The following is a 24,149-nucleotide window of genomic DNA, read 5'->3' on the forward strand; positions in this document are numbered from 1 at the left end:
TGTTTGTGATTTTAGAAAGGTATTGAAATAACCTTTGAGATACTATAGTGCATTGCTCTGAAAAAATCCTTAACAGCAATGGCAACTCAGTGGATTTGAAGTCTTGATAATGTTGCTCACTGGTAATAATGGTACTGCTATGGATTACCAGTATCTATTGTTTCATATCATTGTGATGTCACAATACTGACACATGGTACCATTCCATGTGTCATATAGCTGCCCTTATGCTGTTACACTATCAATGCCATTGAAGATCATTCAATAAGTGCTGTGCTGCCACTCTTTCCCTCTGAGGAAACTATTGGCTTAAAATACTTTGTGGGTAAATTCCTTCTGACGTAGAGAGTTGCTTATATCCTACATGTTTCACATAATTCACATATTGATGTTTCTGAGGAAATGCTGGAGGCAGTAGGTGAAAGTTGAAAGTGTTGAAAGATCTTACGATAGAATGGCTGGGCAAATTTCACAGGTTTGTTTATTTATTTATTTATTTATTTATTTATTTATTTATTTATTTTTTACATAATGACACTTTACTAAATGGACCTTGAGTTAATGAAAGTAATTCCCCCACATTCAAACAGAATACTCCATGACAGTGAGCTCTGTGTTTATTTCACTTTTGAAGATAGCTGTAAATAAGCCACTAGGCCCCTTTGAGGGCTTGACAGTCAGCCTTACAAGTGGGATAACAACAGCACTCCATCAGTGTTCATTGAGGGTATCTATTGACGTCTGCCGACCAAAACAAAAACACATTCATTTTATATTTTGTTTTGCTTCGTGGGCTGACATTAGCATTGGTTTCATTATTCATTTGTGGATGTGGAACTAGACTGATGGTGGTATTTCTCCTTCTTAACTAGATAAGATCCTGGTGATTCCTAGGTATTCCTTTTATATCCTTGTCAAGGTTTTTAGCAGCAAACAAAGCCATACATGGGGGCCTCGGAACTCCCCATTCTAAAACCTCTGGACCTCCATAACTAGATCAGATTGAAAGGTTTATTTCACAAAACCAAGCGTTTCCAGTCAAGAATTTAAACCATGTCTCCCTGAGGCTTACAAACATTAGTCGCTGGAACTGTGCCTAAATTCAGCATTAGATTAAAGATAAAATACCCATGTCGACCAGAGAACGACTGATCTTAGCTGTGTTTTTTTAGTCTGTTCAACCCCTCCCCCACCACACACAAAGCAGTTTATAGAAAAACAGTTACCCAAAATATATAAAGCAGGAACACAAGGTAATAGCACATTGAATAAACGTCTGCTGTACCTTCTATATATCTCTTTCCCCACATTAGAAAATATCTGCTCTCTTTTCATGGGATTTTTTCGAATTATTTCCTGTAAAGACATACTGTATCATACTGTCATGATAATGATATAATGATACTAAGAATTCAAAATCAGATTAGGTAACGGCATTTTCATGTGTTGCCTGTGGATTTAATAGAAAGGCTTTTGTTTGTAAGTTCAGCGGAGGGTAGGATAAGAGATTAAGAACTGTGAGACTCCAATCCCAGCTCAGCTGTGTGTTTGTATAACGTATACAATATTTTCCATATTGTAGCCCCAGAGTTTTAAAACATTTATACAAGCGTGCAAAAATAAAAGAAGGAACACGTCATTGTCTCTTTTTAGTTTTGGTTTATAATCTTTTCAAGTTGTATATGCTGGCCTAAGTTCAACTCGCTGCAATTTACGCTAACAATGTTGTCAGGACTCATAACAGAAGACACCCTACCAAGGGTGTACTGGCTGGTATTGGATGACCACTCGGTCCTTGTGGCCGTTAATGCAGGTTTTACTGTACGTATCTATGATTTATAGATGTCTTACCTTGTGTGTTGATAGAAAGCATTTGAAGACGTGCTTCACTAGAACGGATCATGTTCCAGCTGAATTATCTTAATGATGTGTGAGCTGAGATTGAAGTAGTGCAACCCTGTTACTCCACTCTCCCAGCCCGCTGTAATTACAGCACAATGAGTGAGATGAGCTTTGGCTGTGGGATTCTGCATCTCTTAGTGAGATTCTGCCTTCTTCTCCAGACAACGTGTGCAGTTTTACTGAGGCTTTTCAAATACATGATGCGGAGGGGTGAAAAAGCTCATTTTTTATACCACTCTGACTTGCTGCATTTTCCCTGTGAATGTATTTAAGCGTATTAATGCCGTAAACTTAATTTTGTTGCTATTAAGCAGAGATGATAAATAAGCCGTGATGACATATCACACAATATTTCCAGTTGACTGTAGTAATTTCAGTGGCCCAGAAACTAGATGACTTGGGCTAGTCTTTGCTTAAAGCTAATTACAATCACCCTATTTATGTACAGCAATGGCATTTCTAGCAGTAGATAACTAATAGTCGGCTCACTACAATTGTAGGTGTTAATGTATTTATTTTTCTTTGATTACTCGGAATAACCTTGTGAGGTTGATGCAACATCTCGTTTCTATGAGTGTCCCAGGGGACAGCAGACATGCACTCAAGCATTGCAACATATAAATAGCACATCACATACTGCACTATGTAAAACTTAGCAAAAGCAGCATGCGTTTACAGGTACTATGCGATGCCAGCACATACAGTAGTTGAATCCACACTGTAAAAAAAAAAACATCTGTAAGGTTCCTTTAAGTAATCCTCTTGCAGTCTGCCTTTTCTTAATTGGCTTGCTTAATTTCACCTGGTGTGTGGGATCAGATTCTGTGTTCCTGCAGGTTTTTAAATCCCATTATAAGATTGTTGTTTATGACAGGTAGTACAATGAACAGGTCAGAATGAAGGTGGAAATTTGTCATGGAGACGGCTCAGGTAACTGTGAGCTCTTTTATTACACTAACACTTGTAAGTACTTCATTTCCCAGCAGGTGCCTGGTCAGCCCTGCCTTACTGACAGGGAATGAACTCAATGAAGCATTCCTTTTCTGGTCCAAGTCTGTCTGGAATAGAATGGGCACATAAGTAAGTTTTTCAGGTTGTGTGCTGCACGGTCTAATTTTTCAAAAGTATCTAATGATAACACAGGAGAAAATCCCTTCTAAAAGTGTCCCATAGTAAAAGCATAGCAAAGTGTAATACACATAGTGGAACGCATGGTAAAGCATAGGTAAGCATTGTAAAGACCAGAAAGGCATGGTAAAGCATATTTAAAAACATCACAGAGGGAACGTAACGTGAGCACTAAAGTTTCCGACGGTGCTCAGTGGTATTCCTTGGAACTAGGTAGCTGGCGTTCTATGTTTCTTTATCTCGAATGGTTTACGTATGTGTATTTAGTGTTAGTCACATCAAGCTACTTACTTTTTAAAGCAGATTAGGGAGTTTGCTAATCCAGAAATTCTTCTGCAAACACTAATTGATTTATTTTGACTGCTTTCCCAGGCTAGTCCTGTGCATTTACTTTAGTTGAGTGTTTGAAATCAGCACCAGTGATCTGTTTTTTTTTTATTGCACAAATGTGTCTTATGGTGCCGATGATGTGCCAGTAGCCTGTATATATTTTTAATACGCTGACCCGGTACTGTTAGCTGAAACCTGGCTGCATCAGATTCATTCATTCTATATTGCACTGTATTTGTTTTTGGTAAATATTTCGCTGAGTTTTTTATTATAGATTAGCAAACGATGTAATGACACTGCTAACTGAAAGGGTTGATTTCACTGCAGACGCATCAGCGCTGTCCCAGCGCTGGAGCTGTAAACTGGGACTCTAATCCCAGTATTTATCTTCTGTTGTCATTAGCTGGGTCCAGGTTTGCACTGTCTTATAAATAAGTATGGTTTCTTTTCTGGTAAATTTATACATTATTAGAGGCTGTCCACATCAATGATAAGGGATTTTTTATTTTTTTTTACAGTTATCTTTTTTGACAGTATGTAACTTGCTCAACCTCCTCTACTTCCCTTTTGGTATTAGGGTATCCCTTATAAAAGTTTACCACAGTATTTTTGCACAGTAGTGTTACAGTTTGACCATGTTTTTTATACATGGTTACACTGTGCATTTACTATAGCTTACCATGGTTTGCCCTGTTTTTTAGTATGCTTTACTATACCTCGTTATTCTTTACAGTGCTTGCCTATGCTTTACCATGCTTTGACGATGTTATATTACACTTTGCTATGATTTTACTATGGGAAACTTTTATACTGTAAGGGATTTCTTATGGTATTTTTGCCATCCCACCAAGCGTTTGCCTCAGACTGTTAGCCTGTGGTGTATTTGCATGCAAACTGCATACTGTATGTAGGTGTTGGCAGCTATGTGGAGCACACATTTATTTACTTACTTGTTTTCCATTATCAGTAAAATCAATTTCAAATGGATCTATTCCAATTGTTTGACTAGGCTGGGACAATTACCTTCACTATTATTTATATTTATTTAATAGATAAAGTATTGATAAATAGGCTAATGTTTGTTCTTAGTATAATGCTTATTCTTACTATTCAATTATTGTCATAGATGGAATTACTTTGACCTTGATCAAAATGTACAGTTGACATTAGAAATTAAAACATTTTTATTAACAATATGGGGGGTATAACCAGAACAGGTAACAGCAATGGTTAAAAATAAAATTTGCATAGTATGTCCAGCCTCATCAAACAGCTTATTTTTAAACATGTTTACTTTAGTGTTACAGACATTGGACTATTGTACTTTAGATCAAAACTGATATGAAAACTAGGGCAGTTATATCTTTATTAGTTCTTAGCCACTATTCCATTTCTTGACTCAATTATAGCAGAATGCAAAATCTGTTTGTGTTGGAAGGCTCGATCATGGTGTGAAAAACAGGTGTGTTATATAATTGTTTTTTTTAACATGAACAGTACTTCAGCCTGTTACATTAAATATGAGATTTTATCATGGAAAAAAACCCAAAACAAAACAAGAAAAGCAATTGCAAATTCACATTATCCTTTCCTCTGTAGAGGCCTATTTTAACTGCTTTATTTTTGTTCTAATAGACCATTTAAAATGTTTCTTTGAACTAATCCTGCAGTCCTGCATGTATTATGGAAATAGCAATGGCTCGCCACATAGCAGTGCTGTGAGTTAATAGTGGGCTGGTTGCCATGACAACACGAAGGGACTGTTACCATATGGACTTTCCTGTAGCTATGGAAACAAAGTTTATTTTCTTTTTTTTCCCTCGTTATTTTTAGGTCTGGCGAATCCATCATCTTGTTATAACAGAAGGAGTGCTTATTTTGGTGTTGGAATTTTACGAATATTTCTTGGGGATACCAAAATTTGTAAGATCTATAACAAAACATATACACATATATTTTTATTTTTCTCCTTCACGATTGCTGGCAAGCTATGTAGACAGCAATACAAATGTTTTATTCCATCCCCTTTGTTTTAGACAGAAGAGGCAGTGTGTGCCGTGTAGTATGAAGGGTTCGAGGCTTAGAAATCCAGCCTCTCCCATTTCATATGTGTTCAAGACAACTTTCCAGCATATCGCTTGCCACCCATATCATCCATAAAAGACACTTGCTGTAGTTTAAGCAAATTGTTTGGCAGTTTGATCAATGGATCATGGACTCAATCACTTAACCAAATGGGCCGTTGCTGAGTACCAAGTCTGTTTGTTTATTTAAACATATTTGCTATTTTATAAAAAAAAAAAAAAAAAAAAAAATTGTTTTTTTATTGTCTGATCTGCTGATGGAGGTCATGCCGGTCATACCGTCGGATCTTAGTCTCAATCCCTTGCTCTTTAAGAAGTAATTTATGCCCACTTTGTAAGCAACAGGTATGGAATCTAGGAAGTAGGTACCTACCAGGGTATCCAGGTACCCAATTGGTTCATTCCAGCACTGCAGCAAAAATAAAACTCTGAAAGATGACAGTGCAAGCACGAAAGGCTGTTAAAGAGCTAATATTAACAGGACAGGAACAAGAGATCCGGGGTTTTAAAGTGAGGTGGGTATTGTGTTGACGACAGGGATGATGGGAAAGGGATTTGTTTTTTTTTAAAACCGCAATGAAATACTTCCTTGTACACTAGATGAGGTTATTAATGTGATCCCTGCTGTCACCCCTAACCCTAACCCCGCTATCCCTGTCAATGAGAAGACAGACTTCTGGTGCAGTTTTAATATACTAGTCAGCAACAGAGACACTATAAAAAAGCTAAATTAATTTAAAATAAAAAAGTACTGTGTAATGTCTGCCTGTAGGAAATAGCAGGTTGTGTTCTAGTTCCTTAATTAGGCTTTGAGTGATGATATTTTGACTAACTATAAATGTTTAACTTATTGACAGCTGTGTGTATTTTTGTGACTTCAAAACGCTTCCTGAGAAGCCAATTGCTTGGTGCTTGCCAAAATGTTTAAGGTGTGTATAAAGAATGAATAATCACTAATGTTTTGCCACTGATTTAAAGAGTAGTACCTCTGATCTGTGAAGTATCTTGATGCATAAACATTTTGCAAAGTTTCCAAAGGTTTTTGTTTGAAGAACTTTTCCCTGACATTTTGTAAAGTAATAAAGTTTGTGTTTGCTAAAAACCATAAAACAAAACAACCCAAGCCATAAATATAAATGCGTGAGCCAAAAATGTCACAGTGCCAGTTTACTTAGTCTATTGATAGAGTTGGCTCTTGTAAACCTGTATGGGTGAACTCAATTTGCCAGAAAAAGCCAACACTTTTTATGGGAATTGTGGAACCATAAAAGCGTGTGTGTGTGTGTGTGGGCAGGTATTACAATCAATGTGCGGACAAAATTTGAGAAAATGTCCCCACAAAGATAGTAACTCCTGAAAAAACTACGTTGTGGGGACGTCCCCACTTTGTAAAACACCTTTTTAAGAACTAAATATGCCTTCAAAAAAAAATTGCCCAAATATTTAGTTTGTTGTCGACTTTCACCCTGTGTGGAGTTTTGTCTGACTGGAGTTAAAAATAGTAAATAAAAATCTAGTGAGAGTCAATGAGAAGTCCCCACAAATATAGGAATGCAAACATGTGAGTGCCGTTGTTGGTGTCTTGCAGTCTGTCTGCACGCTTGGTTAATAAACTGTTAATATAGCGGAAACAGGATCACACACTTAACAATAGCGCTGATGCATTTTTGATTGTTTCATTTCAGAGTGTGTGCAAGAGGTGCCTGTATTTGCGTAGTAAATGAGACAACAGTGGAGGAGGATGTTACTGCTCATGTAATTCACTGTGAAAGCTTTTCATTTGCATACCATTGAGATTTTAATCACAGGGCTTTTTACAGTTCTGTTTCTGGTATGTTCACAGTCCATTTTCCTAATTATTTGCAGTGTAAAGTTTATAGGGAGAAATATATATATACTGCAGTGATGTTTAAAGGAAAGCTCACAACAAAAGAAAATGGCAGCAGTACAGTATAGTCACGGATTTGTGAAGTATTGCTAAGATGCGGCACTCCCAGTCAGGGAGCTTGAGACCTGAGATCCCCCAACACTGCGGTGTGGGTGGGAGGTGGGCACAGAACAGAGACGTGGGCACCGTCTTTGTTCCTTCGTGACAGTCTTCCTAGAGGTCTGGGCTGGGAGGAGGCGGCAGGGGTTGCCTGACAATTAAGTCAATTAAGAAATCTACCACTCTTGACCTCAGAGCCACACGAACTGAGGTTTACAAAGGAAGCTTTTTAATATAGCTTTAGTGAGAGATGCTGGTAATGAACGTTGGTGAATAGAAATGACATCTTTCACTGTAATTATGGGCTGCAGTAGCACGTTTTGTTTAAAATGTGTTTAGATGTAGCTACATCCCTGTGCTTTGGTGTCTGCCTGCCTCTGTGCTGCAAGGCAGAATTGAAGTACAAGTGTTTGAATAATCCAAAATCAATGCGGTGATAAATCGGACTGGGTGCTAGTATTACTCACTAACGGTACAGTGAGGAAGTCTCCAATACCTCTGATTAATAGTGCAGGCCAATGACACCAGCCGTTATGTTTTTATATAGCCAACACAGCAAACATCCATCAAGTGAAGGGCTAGAAGATTGCAACGTTAAGTACAGAAAGTGAAGAGTTGTGCAGATGGTAATTCAATCTCTCTGGTGCGGTGCTTTAGTGCAGTCAGTGCAGCATGATAGAATGTATTCAGGATAGATCTGCAGAAATGCAATTTCTTGTCATTGGGAAATGAAGACTTGTAATTGAATTAGGCAGGGCAGAAGAATTTAGCCTGGCTAGAATAGATCTGATTTGTACTAGAATTTAGTTTAGCCACCTGCTTTCACACGTACAGGAACTTTATCATCTGCATATACAGTAGTAGTCTCCCCTACTGATAAAAGTGTCCCCATAGTAAACTACTAACAAAACCTTCTGCTGCACCTAGTGCTTCTGAGGTCCTCCATGCCCAAGGATAATATGTATCACTCGCAAACCCCGCTTAGCTTCTACAGACTTCTGGTGCAGTTTTCTGGTGCCAGCTAGTCAGAGTAAGAACCTGTTGCTGACTCCTATTACAATGACAAAGTGATAAGTATTTGCACTGATGGTTTGAGCCCCGATTATCCTCAGTGTTTGTTATGCTATTCTACACATGCACTAGGTCATGGTTACACAAGTTAATACAAAAACATGAAAATATAACATCAAAATATCTATTCTATTGAACTCATCAAGGGCTTCGATCGTCACTATTTGTCATGGGAGGAAGTTCCAACTCTGGAGCTCTGCACAGTTTGGAGTGGCCTCTACAGTGGAGTGCATACAGGTGGAAATGCCATTGCAGTGAAATATTGCTCTACACTCCAGCACTCTTGTACTCACAGCTTCTGCCAGGATTGAAAGCCATTCTGTGCCCTGCATTCTCATCCAACTTGGAGTTTAAATATTTTATGGAGTGGGAGGTCGGGAGCAGCTGTCTTGCTCAGCCCTGTAAATATGGAGAGGTGTCTAACCCGATCAATAATTCATCTGCACCTTTCATCTCAAATGAATTCATATTGATTTAGCTGTTGAAGAGCTAGATGCCTGTAATTTCCGTCCCCTTTGAGCACACAGGGGAGAGTCTGTGAATTACACCCAGTGATAACATTAGTGGAGTAATTGGAATGGGTCCTAACGAGGGAAGAGAGATTTTTTGAGTTTTCTGACGCTGTGCATGCAGATTTTTATTTGATTTATTTTGTTGTTGAGCAGCACAGGTTCTGAAATGCTTCCAATGTTTGCGACTAATTCCCCTTGAGTAATTAAGTTCCTTATTCCATTTGCTGCTTTTATGAGCTCATTTCTAACTTATTTTTTGAACATAATTTCTTGGATTTGCTACCTCTTTTTTATTAGGAACCCTACTGCATTTTTTCACCAGGGATGCTGGCTCTAGTAGCCTAGTAAAGGAGTTAAGTGCCTGGCACTTCACTGCAACCAAGCATCCTTTTGTTGGATGTGATAAATTCCATAACACATGGACCGAGTTACCATGACACACCGACTACATATAAATTCACTCTCTTTACTCTCCATCACTGTTCTCTATTGCAGCAGATTGCTCTGGTGTTGTGTGTAGGTAGCAACTGGAACAACTGTCTGTGGGTCTGCCTCCTCACAGCACCAGAAGACCATCCTTGAGGACAGCTGGATCTCACCATAGCATGGGGATGTCTCAAGGTTTACCCATGAAACTCACAGTTTTTCTCACAGGTGTGCATAAGTTTGTTATTGTTTGCGAGGCTGCGAAACCCTTTGTACATGATACAGCGGTAAATCCAATCCTGTCCAAGCATATTATTTCATTCTGGGGGGGGAGTCATCATGAAGAGGTGTACCTTACCATTCTATATTCCTGTAGTTGCTACGCAAACTCCCCCCTTACTCCAAAGATAGAATTGCCTGGTTTGTCTGCGTAAGCCTTCTATGTTTCTGTACACAGCACATCATTACTCGGACAGAGTCAAAGGAGAGGCTGTCCGACTGTCACTGTCTCGTTCACGCAGAAATTACCACAGAAATAAAAGAGAAATGGACATCAATGGGAATGTAATTATTAAAGTCGAAAAATATAATGTTCTTTATGATGCCAGTGTCAGTGGTTATTAAGACAATACAAAGAAAGACGCCATATGGTAAGAAATAACAGAACAATTGGAAATGATGGGATGTCTATCTCTTTATTTCACCTTAATTTTGGTCAAAGTGACGAGGAGCGCCACACACTGGTTTCATATTTCTGTAAAATGACACTTCTTTGTTTTAATAATGTTGACCAATAATAATAATCACATTTACACATTAACTGAATATTTTATTAAAACTGAAAAGCAATAAAAAAAGTATATTAAACTAATTTTCTCAGTATTTACAAAGAAATATGTGTAGATGTATTCTTTTTTAATGATTTACATATAAACATTCACTGTTAAATGTCATTTTTTTAGTGTGTGGTGTACCCAGACTATTTCTTTGTTTTATTTATTTTATTTCATATCCACGAAAGGAGTGAAAGCAGACAGTATTTTCTTTTCATGACTAGATACAGTTGTGTTTTTCTTTATGTACTTGTGCTGTTTTCGTGTCGTTTGCTTCTCTCCCACAGAGCTCTGCAGTGTTCAAATGCAAAACTCCTAAAAGCAAAGAGGCTGCCAGGTCTTGTAAGAGAGACAAACTTACTTGTAAACATCTGAATGTTTTTTTTTCTTTTTAACTGCACTGACATGTGACCCAGTTTGTTGCACAAGCTCTGTGCCGTATACAACAGCACATCACTTTCTAGCACTGGCAGTTGATCACTTCTGCTTGGCAATGCATCCCCACAAGAATTCATATATGAGATATATACGTTTTCAGACAATGTCTTTTTGATTAGAAACAGTGACCCATGCTAACTCCTGTGTTAAAGTGTATTGTGTAATAAAGGGGAACGGGGCTCCTGTATAGCAAAGGTCGCCAAGGTGGGCTCCAGTGCAGAAGCTGCAGTCAAAGAACAGATCACTGGTTATATCAGGCACTGCTGAACTGAGAGCACTGGAACACACAGCTCTAATTGTGCCCATCTTATGAACCTGCACGGCTGGGGGAAAAAAATGATCGAAGATGATATGAAATGTGCAAGAAATAGTCTCCTTCTTGAAGTGAGATATGAGCTAATAAGACTGGAAAAACATTAATGTAGAATGAAGAGCTCAAAAGGCGCGTGATTTTCCATTAAGTACTTCTATGTCTCCCCGTCAACGGTTTGCACCAAGATGTGTTTGAAATGGATGAATTCAACGCAATAGAGCCACCAAATTGGTGAAATTAGCAGCATCCAAATGTACCAAAAATACACTTTGGGAATTCACTCTTTCAGCTGCAACAACCTCACCCAGTGTTGATAAGGACACCATCAGTAGGCAAGGAGAATTTCATGAAAATCAGAATGCATAATCCATATAAAACAAAGCCCAGAACAGCTTTATGAATATGCACAACATGCATTTAATCTATAAAAATAAATATTATTTTATAGACTCCTGAGTAAAAGCTTTGTGAATTTGACCCATAATGTTTACTGGAGAATGTCGATACCCAAGAGAACTAGACATATAGTGACATTTATTTAATGTGCCTGTGGCCACTTGCAGCATTCAGCTGTTATGGTGTCCCTGGAAGTGGGGGAAGGGAGATCGGTTTGTTTTCTATGGATAATTGCCAGGGGTGGGAAACGGTATAACAATGCATTTACTGGATAGAGGCAGGGTTACTGGAATATTACCAAGGTGGGTACATAAAGGCAAATCCATGTACAGAGGCTGTTCACCCAAATGCCTTCCAAGTATAACATGAGCCACGGTTCTGAAAACCCATTTAAATGTGTGCTGCAGTTTTTAATTGTAAGAAACATATGCTATTCTTTCGGCTGCATAACCTTTCATTCAGGACAGCTGCATTAAGTATATGGTATTAATGAATGTGTTCATTCAGCTGTGGGAATGGCTGGCAGGGGATGCCCACTGGGTCTCCTTGAAGTTGTATGTGCTTGAAATCAAAGATGAGGAAGAAGGAAATGTAATACTGTATGCAAAGCTTTGTTTTGGCACTATTTGTTCAGTGAAGTGAATACTGAACACCATGGAGGCAATCGTTAGTTCTTTCCCAGTGGTTGTTTTTAAATTATTTTTGAGGCTGAGTGTGCGGGGCAGTCGCTTGCGACGGGATCCTGTTGATAGAAGCTTCTCATGAAGTACTGCTGGATTCAGGAAATAACTTTGTTAATTGCTTTTTCTGCTAGGCTATGAGTACATTTAATTTAGTGTGTTTCTTTATACGTGACTGTTGGGTTTCATAACCGTCATTCTCGCTAAGACATGGGGGTACACCCCTGTCAGTAATTGTTTTAGAATATATGTGATCTAGTTTGTTTTTTGATAAATCACCCCAACAAATTCTTAATATGCATTTTCATGTAGCGCACAGTTTTACTACCTATAGTGCCCTGTTGATGTCATGACATGATAACACACTTCTGTTTTTGAGCTTAATTGCTCTGCTCAGCTGTCAGTAACGTGACGTCAAGTGTCAACCGCCAAGGGACAGCTGACTTTGCTTGCTGTCTTTTTGTTGTATTGCGATAAATGTTGTGCTTGTGAAAGGTGCTGGAATGACTGCACTTGGCACACAAGGCCTCTGCTTGTGGAGTAGCCATGACAACTGAGATAGGATGCAGTTTCCTGAGGTAGCTGGGCTGGGTGAGCTGGGATCACCGTCTGCTCTGAAAGCTAGTCCAGGATACACCGTAATCCATATAGACCCCTACAATCCAAACCGGTGTCATTTTAAAAGAAAAACTCTTGAGATCTCATTTTCAAAAGGATCACAAAGGACACCAGATATAAATACAATACAGTAGACATTGGAATATAATACTGTACTAAGGAGAAATCGTGGAATGATCGGCACAGACCAATATTGAGTATTGTAAGGTTTATTTATGTGATTTAAAGTAATTTTAGCTAACAAAATAGTTCCATATATTTTCTCATCAATGCACACCCATTCATTATATAGGTCTGAAATGTGTAGTTTCGAAAGAAACACATGTTGTAGCAAACATGTATTTTCATTTTAGAAATGGTGTCTGGTAAAAAACAAATCTCAGTTTTACAAGCCTTGCTTTTTGTCTGCCTTGCACTTGCTGAGTCATTTCACCAGAGAATGAAATTGTCCAGACTCTCTAACTGACTTCTGTATTAAATCATATTAAAACTTTATCCTTTTCCCCATACACCAAGCAAACCAAACCACATGCCTTATGATTTAACTTAACATACCTGTCCTCATACTTTGTGCCTTTGTTTACAGAAGCCACATTATTTTTGTTGGAACATTTTATTTAGAGATAAATGAATTGTTAGGTCTTAGAATACAACTCATAAATTGAGCATAGGTTCTGGTTAAATTTCTAATGAGACTGGGGATCTGATTAACATCTTTTAGTCTCCTGAATTCTGGTTAGAACCTAGGAAGCTGATTGTATCCTGGCTTTTGTCTTTGGAATAAAAGACTGACCAACAAGACAATGTTGTAAAAACAAATCGTTTGATGTCCAGCCCTAACATGAAATATATTTGCCTTTTGCGGAGACCACTGTTTTGTATCAGAGCTACAAACCTATTGATAAACATCTTCCCAAATAGTAAACTAGATATAAACAGGTTTTGCTTAGAAAGTACAGTTGGTTTATGAGGGGGGCATAAAAGCTAGCCCATTTAGGGGAATCTGGACAGAGCCAGATACTTCAAGGGCTGAGAAGAGATTTGTATCACTGTAACCAAGAAACTTGTTTTCTTCTGATTGGGTTAAAGGAAAAAAAGTGATGTCATAAGGTTAAGTCTATATTAACTACAACATTGTATTGTCTGGTTTGATTCTGTTATGACCTATGCTTAGGGACAATGGAATACCCAGATGTTCGACTGTATTGAATAAAACATCTTTGTTGAAATCTACAACAGAGTTCAGAATCGCAATAATTCTTTTTACTGATGAATGCATGAAGGAAAAAAAAACTAACCTTTTATTTTAAATAACCAAACACTGTTCTTACACAAACAGCTTAAAGGTGTGAATAGGAAGCCAAACAACTTGAACTGTTCAAACATTCTGAACAAACTTTCAGCCATTTGAGAAAAATAACTTCTGTGCGTTTCTTTTCAGTGCTCTTTGTGCTGTTCTTGTGGCCTTGTTGGATGTTTGCTGTTCATACTATGATGGATTGCTCTCAGCTTCTTGGAAGTTAAAACATTAGAATTAATTCAGATGCAATACATGTCTGTTCAAATACAACTACAGGTTCCCAGTGTGGATAGTCTCTGGTACGTTATATTCTGGAAATGTGTACAATACATATGGAGTAGCTTTGGCTGGTTTTGGCATTGGTTGCTCTCACATTACCAACTCCCAACCATTCGGAGAAAGTTTGTAAGCAAACATTCTGTTACCGTCAATGATAGAGTAGCAGTTCTTGGTCTGGCCTGAAGAACCTGTCTTATTTATCCCGCATTGTGTTGCTGTGAAGCTCTTGAGCTCTTCTCAAGAGATTTATTTCCAAAGCACTGAAGCTGTTGCATCAGGAAGCAACCATTTGCAAACATTTTGGAGGACGTACCCAAGATTACTGTGCATCAAAATAACAAAACAGGTTCTGCTGTGAACTAATCTGTTAGGCTGTATTGACAGTCATTGTGTATGATGTTTATAGGTCATATTTACAATGCATGAAGCCAGAAATGCATTAAGTATTATATGTACATTTTCACTTTGGTTTATGTGCTAAATTCTAGAAACTGGTAAGTTTGGGACTTGCAAACTTTATTGTTTGATCAGTAAAGCTGTACCAGGATGTACCAGGGTTCCTTCTCGGAGAGACAGGCTTGCCCTCGGACCGGTTTCTGTAAATGCATCACGCTTCAGTACTTGGTACATCCTTGTGCCAGGTAAACAAGGTTTTCTAAATACAGAAGTCCAGGGGGACGTCTGTAAATACGCCTGGAGATTAGTTAATTTTTAAAGCAACACAGCGCTTACAAACACAAAATATGCTGCCTTTGTTTTATTCTGCCGTTGTCATGACTGCAGACTCCACCATCCACATAGTTACAGTAGGGAACTGGAACTTTAACCCTTTCTGTCCTTTTGCTGCTTAGGAGTGCCAAGTCATCATCATCATATTATTATTATTATTATTATTATTATTATTATTATTATTATTATTATTATACTTCTGTGTGACAAATTTACAAGTTATTGAAAAGTGCTGGATTAGTAGCACTGAAGACTTTAAGTTTATGCCATTTATTAGGCACAATTCACAATTCATGTTATGACCTGAACTGCAACCGCTGTTTATTACATTCATAATTTCAGAGACATTTCTATACATTGATCACCTCAATTACATATACTCATGTGTCACTGTACAGCCAACCTGGTTAAAGAAATGAGTGAAGTTGATTCAAACCAACTGGAAACCAGGCTTGAATTGCTATCACAGAAAAGTGTTCAATATTTCATAGGTCAAGCAATATAATGCTCCAGGCACAAGGAAAAGCCTTAGCAAAAACATTTTTAATCTATAAACATCATAAAGTTTCAGAAGCACCAGGGGATTCCGAGCTCTGGACTGATCCTGATCAATTAACGGAGATCTGAATCCCCTGGTGCTTCTAAAACCATTTTGGCCTATTTGCAGGAATACACAGAAAGGGTTTAGTGTGTGGGATGATGAGGAGATCAGAGTTAGATCAGGGATGCCAATGAGTTACAGTCTGCAGCAAAGCCACACTCTGACTTAAACTGTTTATTACTGATGCTTTTATTTCAGGTCCTTGATTTATTCTCTAGCCAGCCCTACAATACCTTTCAAATACAGATTTATTAACCAAGGCCGTGCTTGCGTTGGAAATACATCATTCCCTGGCAGAGCCTAATACTAATCTGGCCCTTCCCCTTTCACTACCCTGGAAGATAAGTGTCCTCACTATTCACAAGAATCATTTAGTTTATTGCTGATTTGGAGCTTGTTTTGCTAGATCATTGAAGGTTTGACTCTGTTTTTTTTTTTTTAAGGAATAAAAACATTTAAATGTTATTAATAAGTGTGATGATAAAAGAGTGGGATATTGAGCCCCTTTTTAAAATGCTTTCATAATTTGGAAACGAGTAGATCCTGGTGTGTTCTAAATTTTCAAAAGCTATCTACCAAGCTAAACACGAATATAGTGCCGCCTGCTGAACTACGGTGCAGTAGAGCACGGTTATTGCAGGGGGTAGTGAAAGTATGGAATGCCTTGTGATACAGGTATAAGTGCTGTGAGTCATGTTGACTGACGTTTCTGCTAGTGCCTTCTTCCGTACACTGAACTCAGAACACTGAAGAAGGCATAAACCAAAACATGTGTTATGTGACTTGATATCTTACCTCACTGAGCCTTTTGAAGTGAAGGATGATCTCATGTTAGTACACAAAACCTAATACCCAAGTGTGCAGCCTTTAGTATTTTTGATAATTTGTTCTAATATTTGTTTTTGTTCGTGTACAATCATTCAACTGTTTTCCTTAAAAGATGCATGCACTTCAAGATAGGCAGTCATAGTTCATTTAAACTGCCTATGTGTTTGAGATACACTATCTTGGAATACTTTGACTTTATTTGACTTGGGTAACCGTAGTCGCTTTAAACACCAGGCAAATGACTTTACAGATAACATCAATGCATGAATGAATGCTTTCATTAAATGTAGAACATACAGGCACATTTACAGAAGGGCTGCTGTTTGCTGGTAAAACCAAGATTAAAAGACCATTATAAAAATGCAGGTAAAGATTTAGATACGCACAAAGACTGAGAATTCAGATTCCTATCAAATAAAAAAACAAATACATTGAGCTGTAATAAAACTGACAAACTAAATTAACAAAGCACCCCTACATAAGGTCAACATGCAGCAGCGGCTCTAACAGTAATAAATACAAGAATTAATTTTAACAATGGTTATTAACACAGCACCCCTACACACGTTAAAAAAAATGCAGCACCAGCTCTAGATTACTCTTGCGATGACAAGTCAGTTTTGAAAAGATTGAATAAACCATTTGAATTTGAGTTTGATGATGATGATGAGTTATCCGGTTATAAAACAGTACCGTTTTGAATCGTTCAGCAACAAATCGCCATCAGTGCCAAAAAGGTGTTCTTTTAAGCAAAGTTACTTTAGGCAGAGCATTCAGTTCACAAGGGTGTTCCTGAAGTGTTGTGTTTAAACTGGTTGGGTTTGTTGGGTTTATTGGCTAGCTTCCACATGCTCTGGCTGCCTGCAGCCTAACTAAATGCATGTTTTGTGTCATTTGAATTCTTCAGGCTGTCTACTAGGTAAAATAATTTCCTTGGTAAATCGTGCTGTAGATGTGTTTATGCAAAATGCACTAGTACAGTTTAGTTGAATCCCCTACTTTGAATTTGAACCTCTCCCAAACCAAAGAGCCACACCACTTTAGGATAGATGCCCAGTTGCATGCCAGCACCTGCTCTCACCTGGCCACAGGGGCCTGTGTCCTTGCACACCAGAACCCTGCATGTTTCACACTTTCTCTGAGGGACTTGGAGTGTGAACAAGATGACTGGTTTTAATTTGAGTCCTTATCTTGATAACTGCCTTGATGACAACATCAGTATGGAGAAGCTTTAACCTTAAAAGAGCTTGGGCAACATTACTGTCACAATTCTGTTGTTTTTTTTCATAGTTAGAAAAAGTAGTTTTGTTTAACTAAATGTATCATTACAAGGTGATGCTTGAAAGGCTTGTTTTGATATTTGGCTAGTAAAAGCCAGTTACTGTATGTTCACTCATAAGCCACCATGACTGGAAAAGGTATTCCATACACACAGTATTTAGAATAAAAGCAGTATGAAGTGACATATCTTATACAACAAGATACGCCTTGCGCTCTTGTAAACTCCTTATAAATCACAAAAATGAATATTGGACTCAGGAATCGCCTTGAAACCTAAAAATGTGTTTTACTGTAGTGTTCTGTTGAAAAACTAAAGCAAACAAAACAAAACAAATTTCCCATGATTATGAACTTCATTCAAACATAACAATAAAACTGGGGCTGAGACAGGGCTGAATCTGCATTACCAAGCCAGGGGTGTGGGGCTCTATGCCAGCCTTTTCTTAGAAGTGATAATCCAGATTATTCTCAGAGTCAGCGGGATTATCGCAGGTGGAATCGTCCTCCAGTTCCCAGAATCCCTTGCCCTGTGAACATCCCCCACTGATTCTGCCGTTTACTCGCAGAGATTAACTCACGCGAATCAACCCACTGGATTTTCCACTTATTTATGTATTTATTTTTTCTTAGTTTATTTGTTTATTCTTCCTATTAGGTACACTGTGATCCTACAGAGAACTGTGGTAATAATACTGTGCATTTTGTTCCAACTTCCACGCTGAATTCAAAACTGGGGGAATATCTGTTCGTATTTGCTGCACTCTGTTCAGTCTGAGAAATGTCTTCTGACGCAACAGAATTTGGCGCAGAGCAACAGCAGAGCGCTGAATAAGGACTCGAAAAGGGGGCTCAAACTGTCTTCTACACTGTAATTCAGTTTTCTATGTTTGGTTTATTTTTAGTCCCCCTTCCTCTTTCTTCCCGCCATATTAAGGTGAAGGTGTCGTGCTTGGTGTGAAGCTCAGGCTAGGGTAGAGGGATGGACGACATCGGGTAGCAGGTCTGAACACAGGGTACCAGCACAGGTTGCGTATACAAAATAACTGAAATCTTAGGCAATCGGGTATGATATTGGTTTTGTCACTCGCTTTATCATGTTCTGATTATAAGTACTGTAAACAGTTCTACATTTTCCATTAAAGTAAATGGACATAAAGTGGAAGAGTGAGAGCTGTCTGGCAAGTTATTTATAGGGAGGTACATAGGGACCCAGAGTGAGGGGGAGTTGGGCGCTTCTTAAAGTCGTTTATACAGAGCTACAGAGGAAGTGAGGGTTGGGGACTGTGTCATAATGAGGTACAGAGGGAAGAGCTGGGGAAAATGACAGCGCTATAGGAAAAGCTTCCTTTTAGTTGACCTAACTTCAATGTGTAACTCTTCTGTGTTGTGGCTTGTTATCTTTACCGGGAAATAGATCTACTATGCAAATACTAACAAAGAGCCAAGTTACCGTGCCAGGTGTTAAGCAGGAAATTGTTGGAATTTTTATTTTTATTTATCTTCCGTCTGGCTTGTGTGTCTTGTGGGTTTGTCTCGGAGTTTTTTTAAAGCTGTAGCTGCTTTAAAAAAAAAAAAAAAAAAAAAAAAATAGGTTAGAATGACAGAGAAAAAGACAATCTGGCAGGAAATGTATGAGGAAGAGTGTACATACCTAACGGCAATGTCATGCTGTACAACAGAAAATCAATGACAATAATAAGTAAACTCGATTTTGTTTGTTATCCTATTCTCAGTGGATTATATGCTACTGTATATGGAATAGCATGCAGCTATGGTGATAATTATTCAGTGCAGGAGTTATAAATACCAACAACCTTGTAAATAGTAGAAGACAGTATTAAAACCATTGTCAACAGAATAACCCATGTACTTACTGGTATTCCTTCCTTATTGCCCTATTTCTGATTTGAAGTGTTTTATTATGAATGGTGCTCTGATTAATTGTCACGGATTTGGAGCCTGTTTGAACTTTTAACATTATTTGCAGTGCATTGTTGTTGGGAGTCTGCATTCTTATGGCAAACTTTACTGGTGTGGATGGTCCTCTTTTAGTAAATTAAGGCAGGATCCCCAGAGTAAAGCGCTTGTCTAGCAGTGAAAGCAATCTCCAGCCTGTACCTCAGTTACCTCCAGCCTAAACTTTCATTCTCACAGATAGGCCACCCCCTTATTTATTTGTCTTTTTTATTGCCATTATTATTTTGCATTCATTTGATGCACCCGAATGGCTCTTTCTTGGTAGAGTCTTTAAGAATGAGATAGCAGACGCAATATGAGAGGAAGGCAGCTCTCTAGCCAGGGGTTGCTGTTAGTGACATGAACCATGCAACATAGATTTTACATTTTAAATAGCTGCTACGCTTGTGGAAGGTATATTTTCTTTTTTGTGTATTTTGTACCACAAAAAAAAAATCTTATCCTAAAGAGCAACGATTTAAGGTATGCATTTGGTAAAGTTTCAAGTAACTTCATGCTGCCTTAGTCATATTATGATAACATTATAACTATCTGCAGCCCAGAATGAAAGGAACCCTATTTAGCTTACTTCTTGGGAAGTATATCTTATTTGTGTAAAAACAACTAGACCAAGTGGGAACACGTCCCATTTTAAGAACATTCTGTTGGCAGTAGCAGCAACAGCGTAAACACTGTTGTTTCGATAACACAGTGTTGTGTAGATTAAATACAAAGCACCAGAGCTGTCAAGGTCTTTACTCCAAAGTTCATCTTGCACCAAGGAAATGAAACTGCTAATGTTAAAAACCAGTGAAAGTATCTTTTGAATTGACCGTACAATAAATCCAGGGGTGCTCAATTCCTGGAGAACCATTGCTCTTCAAGATTAATATACACAATTCAGTTTTATAAAATACTTCAATACTTTAGGACCTGGATGAAGGTTTAATTGGTTCAGATAAATCATTTTGAACATGGTTGGAACAAAGAGCTGGAATGGAAGAGCCAACTTCAAACCTTAAGTCTGTTGCACATTACTTTCATAGTTATTTTGTTTTTTTTTATCTCCAAGATTTGATGCAGCTACACGTATCTTATTGTTTTTAGTTATCAGTGTGTTATGATTCATTAAAAACTAAGACAGCTGGATATCCAGACTAGGGGCTGCAGCTGGAAAAGCCACAGGCAACTTGTGTTCTTGTGGGCTGCTTCTGATCAGCATACCGTTGTGCCATTAGCCCATTGATCTCCTGGGGCAGCCTATTTCCCTCCTACTCTGGGAAAGAGTCCCCATCCTGTAAGTGGAATTGTTCCTGAATGCTGGTGATGAACAATTGGCTGGACGCACGCAGAGACAGGTCTGTATAAGTTAAGACCACAATCTAAATTCCATGTGCCACAATATAACAGCCACACAAATTCTGCAATACAAGCCTGTTCAAAGGTCATATCCTAAGCCAAAATAAATAAAAAATCAGTACCCTGTGTCTTTTTTTATTCCTTCAGTTTGTTTTAATGTCGCCCTGACAATTTGAATAATATCCTCCTGCCTTCCTATCTTTTACTGCATTTTATTTGAAAATGATAAGCAACATGTAGACTAAATATTTTTCAATCACCATTTGCGTGTGATGTCTGTACTGATTGGGTCTTGTGAAGTCATGGAACAAGCATTATAATAGAGAAGTGCAATATATATGTGTATATGTATATAGAGTCTGTTTTTCTTTGTATAGCAGCTCACATAGATTCTGCCGGTGTGGAGGGAATGATATGGCAACTGCTTAATTGCATAACACGTTGTCAGAGACGGCATGTTTTCTTTTTCCTTTTTATTTTATTCTTACTTTTTTTGTTCTGTGCTGTATCTCTGCTCTGCAGCCTTAAGCGCACTGACAACAGACAAATTAATTGACAGAAAAATTAAAAATGTGTATGCCAAATAGCCGGATGCAAGTCCACTGTTTCATGTTTTAAATTGCAAAAACAAAAAACCTGCGGGCTGTTGTGTGCTACTACTCCACTGAAATAGCAACCCCCTACTTCAGATTAAACAAGCATGAGCATTGTGTGTTCAGAGGATGGCCAAGATAAGCTGCTGTAAATTCCAAACTGTTCAGAGGCTTTTCTACACTGTTCCCTCTTGTCCCTCCTCCCTCCCATAATTGGAATCATCTCGGAATCTTAATGTCACAGAGGATTCCAGGAATCCTGGCATCCCTTCCTGGAAACCTGAGCCCCATGTGGGAATAAGATGAACTGCCCCCCCCCCCCAATACATACTTTCTCTGTCTTGAACTCTGAAAGGACCCCAGGGATAAAACTGAATACATTTTCGTTACCTGTTGCTGAAATAATACATATGTTCTATAAGCTTTTCTGTTCTCTTGAATTGCTTCCTTTTCACTATAGTCTTCTTCTTCTTCAAACATTAAAAACAATATATCCCTTTTTAATGTTTCTGAACAATAGAATAGACCTCTTATTCAAATCTTGACATCTAAGAGGTTTAAATCCAGGCCCCCTTTTTAATGGCTCGAATTGTTACAACTGATTGCATGTTTTTTTTTGCTAGCCCCTCACTCTCTGTCTCTCATGGTCTCTTTCTGCTTCACTATTTGTCACTCTCTCTCTCTCACTGTGTCTCTCTTGGTTCCTGTTTCTCTCAGTGCAAACGGTGAGCTTCACTGGATAGAAATTCGATTCCATAAATTAAGGAGGTGACAGGCACAGGGACTCACAGTCTCCTGTAATAGCAGTGTAGCAAAAAAAAAATACTGCAAAGAACCAACTCCGACCAATTTAAAGAAGACTTGTGTTTTCCAAACTGGTTCACTTCCACTTTGCTGACAATTAATTTAGCTTCAGTACCAGTAATTATTTGTGTACTTTTATGTTGATAGTTTTGAGGCATTGTTCTGACCATGGTAACCAGCTCTCTCTTGCATGTATTATCATTCATATTGCTTATAGTTCACAGATATAGGGACTGAGTTGTACATCTTACTAGTTATCTAAGACCTCTAACAGTGGGCTCTGTGTTTCAGGGGTGCCTTCTCAGAGGTTGTTCTAGCAGAGGAGAAGCGAACAAATAGGCTCGTTGCCATCAAGTGCATCACCAAGAAAGCCCTGGAGGGAAAAGGGAACAACATTGAGAACGAGATCGCCGTCCTTCACAAGTGAGTACACACCCGGAATATCAATACAGGACTTTTGCTTTGCATTTCCTACTTGAATTGGCTCCAGCTTTGCAGAAGGAGGAAGTGACATGCTAGGTTATTGCAATTGCAAAGCTCCGTGAGGAACATGGTTCTCGATTTCTCCTCCAACAAAGTAGCGCACTGATATTAATTAAAGGTCACGGTTACCAGGCAGCAAGGAAGTCAGATATATCCCAGACACATCCTGTATCTGCAACGAGGGGAAACAGAAATATAAATGGAAAAATCCTGTCTATCTATTTCTATTTTTTCTTTTAGGTTAAACCATTGTACCAAAGTAAAATAAGGATATTTGACATCTTAACTTCACAATCCTTGCCAAAATAAATAATAACAGCAATCAAGAAAAATAATATAATAATATCTGTTATTAAAGTGTCAGAAATTCAGTCCCGGAAATGTCAAATCTATGGGGATATTCTTATTTTTAGTTTGTTGCACTGTTTCCATAGATACAGCAAAATACATAGGCCTTGAGGCACCAGTTCTACCCTACCGCTGTGTTGTGTGTGAATGAGAAGAGACAGTTTCCTGTAAATCGTGTGCCGAGTGCTCTACGTTAGTTACGCTGGGTTCTTGTAATGGTAATGCATGTTAGTTGCAGTGACTTAAACACAATAAATACACCCACCTCAAACAATTTTTGGGACACTTTTGGATTACAACGAGAGTCAAAGTAACAGCCAGCAAATTAACCTAGCAAAATAACTGGCCTGTGTTGGGTGAGAATAAGGACAATAGCTAGAAAAATATCTTCCTCAGAACAGTTGGATTTCCCTCTGCTGTCCATGAGCTCAGTCACCGATGCTAAAAAGACTTGCAGCTTCGTCCTCCTTCCAGGCAAGTTATCTTGTCCTCACTCAAGAGAAGCTTTTCCCAAAAAAGCTAATGCTGGCTGCTGAAGGCTACAAGTCATAACTGTTATGTAATATAAATAAAATAAGTTGCCAGTATATCGCTCCCACATATTGTTTCCTTTTAGTGGTATAGAGCATTTATTTATTTATTTATTTATTTATTTATTTATTCATTCATTCATTCTATTTTGGAAATTAAGTTCAAAGAGCTTCTCTGCCAAGGGAAAGTGAAGTAGCAAGCTTTTATAGCTGTTTTACACTTTGTGCTGTGTTGGACTTCATCCAGTAATTAAATGATTCATTTCTGGAGTTCAGTCAAGCAGTGAAGACACAAAATCGATAAACATATTATTTATGAGCAGGCTGCTGTTTTTTTGTG

General features: G+C 38.3%; 1 protein-coding gene across 2 annotated transcripts in view; it reads left to right on the top strand.

Moving 5' to 3' along the window:
* Positions 1–24,149, top strand: part of LOC117412054 (calcium/calmodulin-dependent protein kinase type 1-like) — a 50,364-nt gene that overhangs the window by 11,349 nt on the left and 14,866 nt on the right. For both annotated transcript variants that reach the window (XM_034020023.3, XM_034020024.3), the window contains exon 3: positions 22,740–22,871. In XM_034020023.3, coding sequence (XP_033875914.1) covers positions 22,740–22,871 — 132 coding nt within the window. The remainder of the gene's footprint in view (positions 1–22,739; positions 22,872–24,149) is intronic.

The sequence above is a fragment of the Acipenser ruthenus genome, chromosome 16 (assembly GCF_902713425.1).
Source record: "Acipenser ruthenus chromosome 16, fAciRut3.2 maternal haplotype, whole genome shotgun sequence".
NCBI lineage: Eukaryota > Metazoa > Chordata > Actinopteri > Acipenseriformes > Acipenseridae > Acipenser > Acipenser ruthenus.